General features: G+C 42.3%; 1 protein-coding gene across 3 annotated transcripts; it reads right to left on the bottom strand.

Annotated features, from left to right (window-relative positions):
- Positions 1 to 1,214: 1,214 nt before the first annotated feature.
- On the bottom strand, positions 1,215 to 12,557 carry CSTF1 (cleavage stimulation factor subunit 1). 3 transcript variants are annotated; one of them, XM_082858105.1, is made up of 6 exons: positions 12,284 to 12,557; positions 9,965 to 10,165; positions 7,756 to 8,033; positions 7,394 to 7,591; positions 6,258 to 6,648; positions 1,215 to 3,456 (listed from the first exon to the last, which is right to left on the bottom strand). In XM_082858105.1, exons 2-6 carry the CDS (start codon positions 10,131 to 10,133, stop codon positions 3,197 to 3,199), a joined length of 1,296 nt encoding a protein of 431 aa, XP_082714231.1. In that variant the 5' UTR covers positions 10,134 to 10,165; positions 12,284 to 12,557; the 3' UTR covers positions 1,215 to 3,196. The 3 variants fall into 3 exon arrangements, with proteins under 3 accessions (XP_082714231.1, XP_082714229.1, XP_082714230.1); XM_082858103.1 differs by having other exon boundaries at positions 12,301 to 12,557; XM_082858104.1 differs by lacking the exon at positions 12,284 to 12,557 and having other exon boundaries at positions 9,965 to 10,262.
- Positions 12,558 to 12,612: the final 55 nt, after the last annotated feature.

Here is a 12,612-nt window from a genome sequence, read left to right as displayed (position 1 = left end):
TTACTTTTGACGTCTCTTGATCCTTGGCCCCATTTTAGTTATTCTGTTTTAGTTCTTCAAACATGTTCTACATATATATTGTGCATCTGCTAATTCCACTAAGTCTGACTCGTTTCTGATTCTCATCACAGTGGCTGCTTCCTATGTTCACTTGTGAACACGTGACTCCTAGCGCTCTCTCTGGGAGAAGGAATAATTGAGGCCTGGTGTTAAGATGTGCTCATCCATGGAGAACTGGTGCTGGCCTGTCTGGCACTCATGGCCACTACCAGCTGGAGTTGCTTGGAATTCTCAGCTTGCTTTTCTCCAAACCACATAGGTAGTGTGGATTGGTTCACCCTTGTTTGTGGATGAGATTCTCGAAGACCCTCCCCTGTGCCAACGCCCCAGACCCTTCCCTGCAAACCTGAACCAGCAGTGTGGGGCCGGATTCCTCTTTCTCTGAGGTGGGGATTTTGTCCAGTTCACCCTTTTGCTGAGGGGGCCACTTTTGGGTTCTGGGTTTTCTTTATGGGTCTTGATCAAAGTTCCTAACCTCGTGAAGACTCAGAGCCCAGAAATCTTTAGGCTGCAAGGGACTGACAAATGTCCTTCGTGCAACCGGCAGCTCTGTCACTGTTAATCCTCTGGATGTGTGCTTTGTGTGGGGTCTGCCTCAGAAACCCCCTCACTTTCTTGCTAGCTCAGCTATCTACTTAGTGATTAAAAACAAATTCTATCCAGGTTCGTACTGAAAGGGTTCTGTCTGGCCTGCTGTTTTTTTCAGTAGAAGAAGTGTCCCCCAAGAAGTAAATGTTTTTCCCCTCCCCCAATTGTTTATATCATGTGTTTTTAAAAAAGGAGGTTCAGTGATTGAAGTGCATGTTGGGGACGATTTTGATAAAGTTCTTCAATCACAGAAAAGGAAGCTATCGCCTGGAAATGACTTGCCTCAACAGAGCTGAGACTTAGATGCCCCCAACATCTCCTTTCCTAAGAGAAACCAAAGCTTAAGGCGAAAGCCAGATTTCTCTGAACGATCTAAAGAAACAGATTATACTAAAAATTGTACATTCATAGAAGAGCAAAGATACACAGCTAAAGGTGATTAAGCTACGAAAATCTGCCTTCTAGAACAAAGCACTGAAGAAACAGTGTGAAAAGTGTCAGTCCAAAGTCACAACTGCTGTTCAAGAGCTTACGTTCAAATACAGAAACATTCAAGGCAAGCTCCAAAAAAAAAAAAAAATCCCACAAACACTAGCTTTAAATTATCATTATATACAAAAAGTTTATTTTAGAAATCAGATGTCTTTAAAAAATAACATAGAAGTTATAAGTTCTTAACTGCATATTACTCACCATCTGAATGTCAGGGTGTTATGTGGTAAAATTAAGTGGTACAATAATTAACGATGTGATGAAACCAAGTCCATGTAATATACCTGGCATTTACACCAGTTTCAAACATTAATGTGATTTTTAAAGCAAAAAAATTTAAAAAGAAATCTATTTTGGAAACACACAAAAGCATCTTGATCTTGTAAACAGAAGTCCTGAAACTACAGATCTATTGCTGAGGCTATTCCAAAAGCTGGAAAAAGTAGGCAGTATCATTTAAATACATGAACAGTTAAAAAGGTCCAATGGAAATTGTATCAGGAGTACAGTGTGGTCATCCCAGTGCATGTGCCAGAGAGAATAAGCAGAAAGGTTGAACCTCTGCTTTACAGTTTCATAGGCTGAAAGATGGAAAACGTGGGTAGTTTTGGTTGGTAATTTTGGGGTAGAACTGGTTATCCTTGTTTCTATCCAATAGGTTTCTTTTGGTCGTACAAGCAAAGCACCCACAGATGGCCAAGCTCAAATACCGCAGAATGAGAACACAAAATAAATTTAAACTCACTACGGACCAAAAAATATAGCTCTTTGGAAATCTTAACTAAAACCTGTGACTTACCATGTTCAGAATTCTGAAAATGGTTTTATAGACCAAAGAGTTAAAATGATCCTTAAGGATGATGTCTAAAGCAGACTTTTTATACAATAAACTTCAGAAGACTATAAAATTCCTGTAACATAAAACAATTAACATATTTAGTATCTTTATCAAATGATCCCAGACTGTATTTCTAGGTACTCCTACCCAGACCATGAGGTATTTGTATTGGGAGATAATGATAAACCAAAGTTTCTCTCTGTAAGGGGAGCTCAGGGCTCTCTGACCTAGCTAGAGTTGAATCCAGAGAACCACTGTCAAGTTTCAAGAACCAGAAAACCTGTATTAGTTCGTTAATTGCAAAAAATCTTCTGAGAATGCAGCTGCTGGGTCTATCCACGATGAGTAGTTACGGCTCATGCTGAAGGGAACTGAAAAGTAAGATTTAAAATTACATAAGAACAAAGTCAATTGACAGTAATCATTCCTGAAGATGAGCAACACCTGAGAGCAATAGCGGGATCACCTAGTTTTGATTACACTGGATGTATTTTCAATGTTTCCTATCAAATGACAATAATCTCATCAGAAACACATTTACTGAAGACAAGCATTTTAGGCTGTGAAAGGATAATGTGGGATGTGTGAAGGGAGACAGACCTCCTATAAATCTTCAGGAAAAGCTGGTCATTAGTTTCACTGCGGTGAAAAATGTGTTACCAGTAACGTCGCAGATCTGAACTTTATTATCAGAGTGATGTCACTTTAGGATAGAATTGATACTATCGATGTTCTAAAATGGTTTTAACGTGGCATAAAACTCTTGATTCTCAGAGCCATATGCCCCCGTATCTGCCAAAATGTATTCTGAAAGGAAAGGTACAAAGGGGATGTAAAACAGGCACGAGAGTTGACAAAATATCCAAATGAACGTTCCTCAAGACAGATCCACTTGGGATCTAGAAAGCACTTGAACACTCCATCCTTCTTCAAATGATCAAGGGAAATAGCAAGTCCTGTATTTACAAAACTGATGAAAATCACACTGTAATAATCAGTGACTGCAGAACAACCGCACAGATCTGTGTTTCCAACATTTTCCACCATGATTCTCCATCAAGGTAAAAAAAGATTCTTTCATACAAATCCCAGGACGCAGAGGTGGCAGCACAACTGCCAAAGATGGTACAATGACTTACTACTGAAGCTGACGGCGGGACACAAGGGGAAGGAGGGGCGGAGTCCTCGAGGAAAGAACCCTACTGAACGCCGGCGGCTCTAGTCCGTGGTTGACCTCCGGTACCAAAAGCGCGCCCTGAAGTCGTCGCTACAGGTCATGAAGCCGGGGTTGGTGGGCGAGTGCACGATACAGCGCACGATGTTGTTGTGGCCCAGCGAGAGCAGGTTCCGGCGCTCGGCCGTCCTCGAGTCCCAGCAGCAGAGGCTGATGGTCCTCTCGTCAGGCAGCAGCACGTAGTCCTCCGTGTGGTTGAAAACGGCCTGCGTCCGGTGCACCTGCCGTCCGCTCAAGCCAGCACCTGCCCAGAGACCGAGAGGTTAAGGCCTGGGCACCAGGGCTAGCTTTCCAGTTCACATCTTAGAGCCCAGACTGTTCTACTTTTGTTATTAGCTCTGTTGACGTAAAAACTGCATTTTACAATTGTTGAAGTAATACACATTTATTGTGCAATTTTGGTAACTCTAAAAAATGTAAGAAAAAGAAAATCACCTTTGGGCCCACCACCTAATGCGACTCTATTAATGTTCTGATGGATTTTTAGGCATAAAAACACCTTAAAAAAATACAAAAGTGGTGCCACATTATCTAACTTCATGTTGGATACGTTGTGTTTTTACTGGCTGCAAAGTATCCCATTGTTTGGAAGCACCATTAGGTAATGATTCTTTTCCTGCTAGGCAGTTAGTTTGTATCCAACTGTAATATTGTGACGAACATTCTTTGTATAGAACACGTTATTTCTTTAGGACTAAATTCCTAGGACTAGAATCACTGGGATGGATGAAGAGCCACTCTCCAAGAGGAAACTCTATGCTTTCTGTTTTTCACCATGAATTAAAAAAAGCATATTTTATGTTTCAAGTATTATATGAACTATTAAAAAAAATCTGCCTGATAATTTTACACAGTCAACATTTTGATGAATATCTTTTCCAAATATCTGTGTGCGTTGTATACTCATTTGTAATTTATATAAATCAGGGCATACGGCATACAGTTTTTATTCAACAGTTTGTGGTGGAGACCTACAAAGAGGAAATATAGCTTAACGGATAAAAATACACACTTTGGTGCTGGATCTGGACTCAGTACTTATTAGCGATGTGACTTTGAATGAATAACATCCCTGGGCCTTAACTGTCTCCTCTGCTCTGCAGGGATAATTACAGCACCTGCCCACAAGATGTTGCAGGGATTAAAATGAGGTGTAATGCCCATTCAGCTTTGCAGTATAAGTGTTCAACAAACATTACTATGAGTATTTATTTTTAAAGGCTGCATGCCGTGAAAGGCTATGTAACAATTTACTCAATGATTCTTCTGGACATTTATATTCTATCTAACTTTCCACTACTCCAGATAATGCTGGGATGAATACCTTTTTATGTGTGCATGTGCATGCCTCCCAAGAATCTTTTTAGGTTAAATTTCTAACAGTGGATATAGCAAGTCAAAAATATATATATTTATAATTTTGATAATATGACACCAAGCTGCCCTTCAGAAGTATTTTACCAATCATACTCCTAACAATATGTGATTTCCTGAAACATTTATCAATACTATATAATAATAATCTTTTAAATTCCTGAAATCTGATGAGCAAAAAGATACCTCCATATTCATTTCTTAGGTTTATAGTGAAGTTGGTCATCTTTTCTTGGGTTTACTGAGCAGCGTATGACCTATGCTTATTACCTATGCTATATATTTTTTTCCCTAGCCAGCATTTAATTTTGTTTATAGCGTTTTAAATTAACTTTTTTTTTTTTGCGGTACGCGGGCCTCTCACTGCTGTGGCCCCTCCCGTTGCGGAGCACAGGCTCTGGACGCGCAGGCCCAGTGGCCATGGCTCACGGGCCCAGCCGCTCCGCGGCATGTGGGATCTTCCTGGACCGGGGCACGAACCCCTGTCCCCTGCATCGGCAGGCGGACTCTCAACCACTGCGCCACCAGGGAAGCCCTAAATTAACTTTTAACATCAAAATTTCTAATGTTTACTTGATAGTTTTTCCTTTTCCTTCATTATTTCAAGAGCCCTCTGAATTCTAACTAAAGATTAAAACTGGAAAAGCAGATCCAAAAGTGCTAACATGAAGGGGTCTTAAACTGTGAATTAGAAAAAGAGGGAATTTGCGTATAAATTCATTATAATCTCATTTTAAAATTAAATCCCAATTCTCCAGAAAAACAAACCAATCAGCCACATATAACCATAAAACATCCCAAACATTCGTAAAACAAAAATGACTCTTCCCAAGACTTGCTAGCTATACCATCTACACCAGAAGCCAGAGAGATGGCAGGAAGCAAACTCTGGTTACAATGAGATAAATCTACGGTAGGTTATTCTGCACCCTAGTGGTTCAGATGTCACCAACTCTTCAATTTTCTTCACTTATTAACATCCCAGCAGTCCCTTACAACAGTGTTGTTTTCTTGTGAGTTTTAAAGTTGTGGTCATGGAAATTTCAGTGTATGACACAAACATCTCACAACAAGGAAACTAGCTGAAGTTTTCTACCAGCCTTTGCTGCTACAAGGAACAGAAAAATGAAACACAATATTTTAATACTTACTATCAAATAATTAGACAAACACTGACTACTAGTGATAGGATAAATTTAAACAGATCTCATAAAAAGAGCTCACAGGCACAACTGTTACAATTAGAGACCAACATAAATTAGACAATCAGACTAACAATTTTGTGTTTCTGTCTGAAGGGCCCACTTTATATCTAGGTTCGGAACACTTGGGGTCTCTTTTGGGGGCTCCTTCTCCTCTCTCAGGCATGAGCCAAGATCTTTCCTCTCACTTACTGAGTCTCTTCTCTGGACTGCTTTCATGTTTTTGCGGGAAGTAGGCAGGCCATGGGTCTACAAACAGACCACCTAATTCTCAAGTGTTACTTGCATGGAATCAGATCTAATTTTAGCTGTTAACATTTGAGAAGGGCAAAGAAACTGTGGTTCTATTTCCAGCTCTGCCTCTTGTTTGATCCACATAGATTTATTGTGTGGATCTAGTTCGAGGATCTAAGAGTTCTGGAAACTAAAATGCCTCAGAAATGTGAAGTAATATCAACTTCTCACATACCTGTGTATCTCACCAGGGTTCGTCCTGTTGATATTTCCCAAAGTTTAGCTACAGAGTCTTTTCCACTTGACAGAATGTATTTTGAATTTTTGGAAAAAATGGCAGAACAAACTTCAGCACCGTCGTGTGCTTTCTCAAAAGTGGTGATGCATCGATTTGAAACACCATCCCACAATTTGATGCAGCCGTCCTTGCTGCCAGTCACATACATATTGGCACTAGGATTGTAATTAACGGAACATATGGCATCAGTGTGTTGATCTTGAGGATTGCAAGAGACAAAGCACTGAAATGTGTTGATATCGTAAAGCCGAAGAGTAGGATGCTGAGTTCCAACAAGTATAAAGTCTCCAGAAGGATGAAAAGAGATGGAGCGTAACATTTCAGCCTCCTGTTGGGAAAGAGACCAAGCGGTGAACAATTAAACCCACAGGAAATGGGGAAAATATTTGGCTGATGCAAAGAACCCATAAACAGTGACTAGATATTACACAGGTAAGAGAAGAACAAAGAACTTTCTGGAATACACAAAAGGACCATCTGAACAAAGATTTCCAAAACTATCTACTGGTGAGATTATTCCGAAGATCACAGGTGAGCTTCATCATTTGCACATAAACAATGGGTGAACTCAGAAGGGAATACTATCAATCTATGACACATTCACATACGATTAATGAATAAAAATAAACTATAAGAAGAGTTTCTTTAATTTGTCCCAGGGCTCCAAATATTGAAGTGGAAGCCACTACTAAAACATTAGCATTTCTGAACCGCATATTCAAAACAGAGCACCAAATGTCGCTTTTCCAGCAAACACCTGAGAATTTCAACTGAATAATTTTTTAATTCCCCTAAGTTAGAGAAGTTCGTAGTGTTTTGTCTTTAAACAGGAATCTGCAACCTTTAAAATGTGATGTGCATTCTGAACTGTATCTGTGACCGGCAGCCATCCTCACTGGCCAGAGGTGGGCGCGTGACAGCATGAGAGCCGTGCCATTTGCAGTGGGCGCTGCGTCCTTGCTGCCATCCTATTTACAGGATGACCACTGAGATGACTTTTAACAAGAGCCTCACAACAGCTCATTGTAGTTAGGGGAAAAAATGCATACAGCTCCTTTCCAAACATTCCTAACCTGAATGTATTTGAAGGCTCTTTTTGCAGATGGTTTGGAATAATCAAATAATTTAAGAGTATAGTCCCTTGAACCAGAGGCAAGGATCTGTTCTGTTGGGTGGAAAGCGAGACACGTGACTTCATCCACGTGGTCGTAAAGAGTTCGAATCACTGGGTGGTTTTCCATGTTCTGCTGTGCAGTCTCATTCATCATGACCTAGGCCAGCAAGAAGAGAAGAGAATCTTGAAGTGTAAAATCTGTCTGGCTCAAAGTATACATTCTACAGCTATGCTAAGTTAAAACTGGTTTAAACTATGCTCTCATTTTCCCAAGAATGAACAACAAAAGGCAAATGGTAAGTATATTACCAGGATTTTTACCTCTATTGGCATGGCACTTTTGGCCAACATTCTTTCTGTGTCAAGTATTTTTATGGAAGCGTCAGCAGATCCAGTAGCTATTAACTGCCCATCTCTACTATAGGTAGCTACACGACATGGTCCTTTATGGGATGTGACATAGCATGTTTCATACTCTGAAGCCTCTGGGGACATAGTCTGGACATCTGCATCAAACTCCAAGTCAATTCCTGTGCCAGGGGCAACTGTATCTGACCGACCAATTGCATACTGAACTGCAGTATCATCGTTTTCCATTCCTGAAAGGAATAAAAATTAAGGGCATGAAAAAACGTTATTTTAAAAAGACAGGACAAAGTTCTGGATCCAAACTGGGAAAGGTGTTTGCTGATGTCAACTTACTCCTTCTTGGAGCTGCATGGTACTTAATACTGTACAAAGTTATGTATTGTGACCTGGGTGCACAAACAGTGACAACGCTGTAAGGCAATAGGCGTTGTGGCAGGTTAGGTTCCAACAGGTAAAGTCACCTCCCCAGATACTTGCCTCCAAAAGTTTCTACTTTAACCACAACTACAGAAACTGAAAAACAGCAGTTCTGTAATTAAATTGTCCATTTTTCCCGATTTCGAATTTTAATATTTTTAGTGTTGAGATCTGTTAGTAGCAGCTCTGAAGCGCATTAAGTCAGATATATTGTTAGTAATAACATTAGTGAATCATCTTTGAAAGAATGTTGAGGTTTAAACAAACTGAAGTTTAACAAGAAAATCCATTTTTTTGTGTTTTTGTTTTTGCGGTACGCAGGCCTCCCACTGTTGTGGCCTCTCCCATTGCGGAGCACAGGCTCTGGACGCACAGGCTCAGCGGCCATGGCTCACGGGCCCAGCCGCTCTGCGGCATGTGGGATCCTCCCAGACCGGGGCACGAACCCATGTCCCCTGCATCGGCAGGCGGACTCGCAACCACTGCGCCACCAGGGAAGCCCAGAAAATCCATTTTAAATTGAAAAATAACTTGACATATCATATAAACAATTTTTATTAGTATAGGAAAAATCAGAAATGCAGATAAACAAAAAACAAACATAACCTTGTATTATATCACCCAGAGATAATTACTGTTAACATGGCGGTATGAATTCTTCTGGACCTTTCTCCACGCACACAGTTGTTTCATTTCTTAAAACACAAATAAAATCACAATATGTAACGTGGTGTGACATACTCGGTCATTTACCCATATGGAATAAACACCTGGCCAGCGTAATAAACGTTCACCCACATCATGTTGTTGGATCCAACTTTATGAATATGAGAACATGTACAACCAATTCCATATTGTTGGGCATTTCTGTGGAATTCATTTTATTTCCTCAGGCCAATTCGAAGAGTATAAATATGTTTGGCAATTCTGTATTTTACTGAGTGCTTTTTATGACACAGGCAAGCACCTGGACACACTGTTGAACAAGACAAGGTTCAATATCTTTATTAAACTTGCAGTCTGGGACTTCCCCAGGGGTCCAGTCATAAAGAATCTGCCTTCCAATGCAGGGGATGAGGGTTCTATCCCTGGTTGGAGAACTAAGATCCCACATGGCGCGGGGCAACTAAGCCCGGGCACCAGAACTACTGAGCTCATAAGCCGCAACGAGACAGCCCACATGCTGCAAACTACAGAGCCCTCACGCCACAACTAGAGAGAGAAAACCCGCATGCCACAACTAGAGAGAAGCCTGCACATCACAACAAAGAGCCTGCGTGCCACAACTAAGACCTGACGCAGCCAAAAAAATAAAACCCAAACCCAAAGCAAAACAACTCGCAGTCTTCTGGCAGGTGGTATGGATTGTGTGGGAAACTCAAAACAATATAGAAAATTTCAGACAGTGATTCTGTTAACAAAGGAAATGGGATTGCTGTTTTAGAGCACTTGCGGAGGTACGGGGAAGATGTTCGGGTTATTTTAGAAGAAATGAGGAGGACTCTGAGACGACATCTGAGCTGAGACTTGAAGTCAATAATACAGCAGCAGAAAGCTCCAGATAATTCACATAAAGACCCTGAGGCAGAACCTGCTCAAAACCTTCACAATCTGGACTTCGCTTTCTCCTTCATTACCCAGCACTTTGCTCGACACATACTAGGCACTAAAAGTAAAGGGCAGCAATCCTGACAAACATCTGAACGCTTGTCACGGGCTCACTGAACGTGCGCTCACAAGTCACCTAGTTTGATGAGGTGCAGGAGCTGCTCCGAGGGCGCACACACAGACTGAGGCTTGATTTCATTGATGAGGCCATTAGCAATGCTGATGTAGCCATCATAGAGCAGCTGGCTAATGATCAGCTTGTAGAGCTGCTGGCGATCCTTCAAGCCCACTTTGGTTCTGTACATCTTGGAGGAGAGGAAGGTAATTTCCCTGCCAGCTGCAAGAGAGAAAACAGGAGATGATGAGGGGCAGAGGCACTAGCAAACCACAGAAGCAACACAGGAATCTGGTCAGCCTTTCCAGGGCTTAAATCCCAGCTCTATCAGCATTATCTTTGGTCAGCAACTACGTTTCTCTGAGATCAGGGTCCTCAGCTGTTAAATAAGTCAGTGAAGGCTAAACAAGATGATACATGTAGATCATTGAGCACAGCAGCACACAGAAATGGTTCAAATCACGTTAGCCAATATTTACAGTAGAACCTCTCTTCATGAACATTTTTTCTCTGCTAAATTACCCACCTGCAATTTTTATTCTTTACTGCTATCCCAGAATCTTCCACTTTTTCTGTTAATGAAACCCTGGCTAATGTTTGCAATAGGTACAACAGCTGCTACTGTTGGACGTCTAGACACTACTGTTTCCACCAGCTAAGCTGTTATGTTTACTAATGTCAGTTATGGTCATTCTTAAAACATGTTTCAAGGCAACCGAGCTTGTTACATTACATAATTTAATTACAGAATACTTTGGAAAGCATTGCTGAATAAAATATTGGCAAATAGGATATGGCCAAAATAACCATAAAAAATGGAAAAATTGGAAGGACTGTGCGTTTAGATTGATTTACAAGTGTTTAAGTTCTCTCTCCGGCTCAGAAAGCAAAAGAGAAAATTACAGATGGTTTCCAGTTTATGCAAAAAAAAAAAAAAAAAAAAGAACTCCAATTGGTTGACATGATTAGATAATCTGATTATAAAAATCAATGCCTGTACACGTGTAGATCTGTACAGGTATCGGAAAGCTGCAGGAGCTGGGGAACAGCGATAAAGAATAAAAGTCACAGGCAGACAGGTAGCTGTGGCACAGAAGAAAATTGGAAGGCAGAGCACAAGAGAGAGAGAAGAATATAAGAAAGAAGGGTGGGGAGTGGGCAGTTAACACCACTTCACAGGGGTGATTCTGAAAGTGGGAGGTGCTGTAGGAAAGGGGCGGGAACAGTGTTTTTAACTACCCAAGGCCCTCTGGAGAATTACTGAGGCTACTGATGATAAGAATAGCCAATGTGTTTACCATGTTTCATCTGAATCCTCAACAACATCCTATAAAGGAGGTCCAGTAATCTTGTTTACAGGTGAGGAGGGGAAATAACTTGCCCAAGGGCTCAGAATTAGTGCCTGGAGGAACCAGCATTAGAACGCAGGCGGTTTGACTCCAGAGATGGTGTTCTAATTGATGCGTGTACTGCTCCTTAAAAACTTAATGATAAACTAGCTAAAATTCATTAGACATTCCGCATACAATACACATGGTGTAAGCAACTAATATGCATTACCTCATTCAATCTTCAGCTTATGCCATTTTAGAGGTGGGCAACCGGAGGCACAGGAAGGTTAACTCACCCAGGATCCAACAGCCTGTAAATGGCGGAGCCTGGATCCTAACCCAGAGCCTGAGCTCTTACTGTGCTCTACTGATGGGTATTAAGCAAATATATATAAATCCATGCTTGTGTAGACAATATTAGGACACAACAGAGATGATGAAACCGGCTCAAAGAGGTTAGGAAATACTGCAAGTAAAACGTGGCTGCGTAACTCGTCCAAGGTTAAAGTGGCCACCAGGATTACCCACCCCAGAGCCCAGAGCTTAACCACTATTCCATCCTTCACTCGTGCCAGGCGCATCTTAGGGCTACCAAGAGATTAAAATAGGAAAAGAGAGGACGAGCCCTGCTTCTCAAGTCCCCATAGAACGTCCGTTCGCTGGGCTAGAAAGCGCCTAATTACCGCCCTCAATTTGCAGGTGAAGGGTCTGCGGCCCGAAGACAGGAAGTAACCAGTCCAGGACTGGTTGTACCCGTAGCTGGAAGGAAGACCAGGGAGAGAACACAAACGCCCCCTCACCGTACGCTCCGCTATGACCCCGAGCTAGAGGCTAGCGAAGAATGGAGGGTGAAAGAGAGGCCTTTGAGGAAGACGAGCGACAGTGCGGGCCCAGCCTGGCAACTCACGGCGCATGCCACCCCGCTCACTATTGACTCTTCCCGCCTCGCCCGCGTCTTTCCTGTGGTGCCCCAAAGGCGCTAGCCGACCGCACTCCCCATTCCACGCACCCCGGGCTCCCCCATACCGGATGGTCCTGCTCTCTCGGTCTCCCGCGCTCTCTCCTAGAAAAATGGAGACGCGAATCCTGCCCAATCGATCGCTCCGGGCGCACCTTCACTGCGCACGCACAAAGGGCATCGCGCCGAGCGCTGCGCTATCGATTGACCCCACTCGCTCCTGCCCTTCTCGCCATCTTACGGACGCGTTCTAGAGATTCGTTCACCTCCTCCGACTTTATCTCCGACGCGGCAACCCTGACGCCAAGGGACTGCTGCCTCACGGACAAATGTCAGACCCGGAGAGCACCGCGGGCGCTAGAACGGCCGCAGATGTGGCG

Source organism: Leucopleurus acutus, assembly GCF_964270905.1.
Source record: "Leucopleurus acutus genome assembly, chromosome: 16".
Classification (NCBI taxonomy): domain Eukaryota; kingdom Metazoa; phylum Chordata; class Mammalia; order Artiodactyla; family Delphinidae; genus Leucopleurus; species Leucopleurus acutus.
This window is presented reverse-complemented; position numbering and strand designations above follow the sequence as displayed.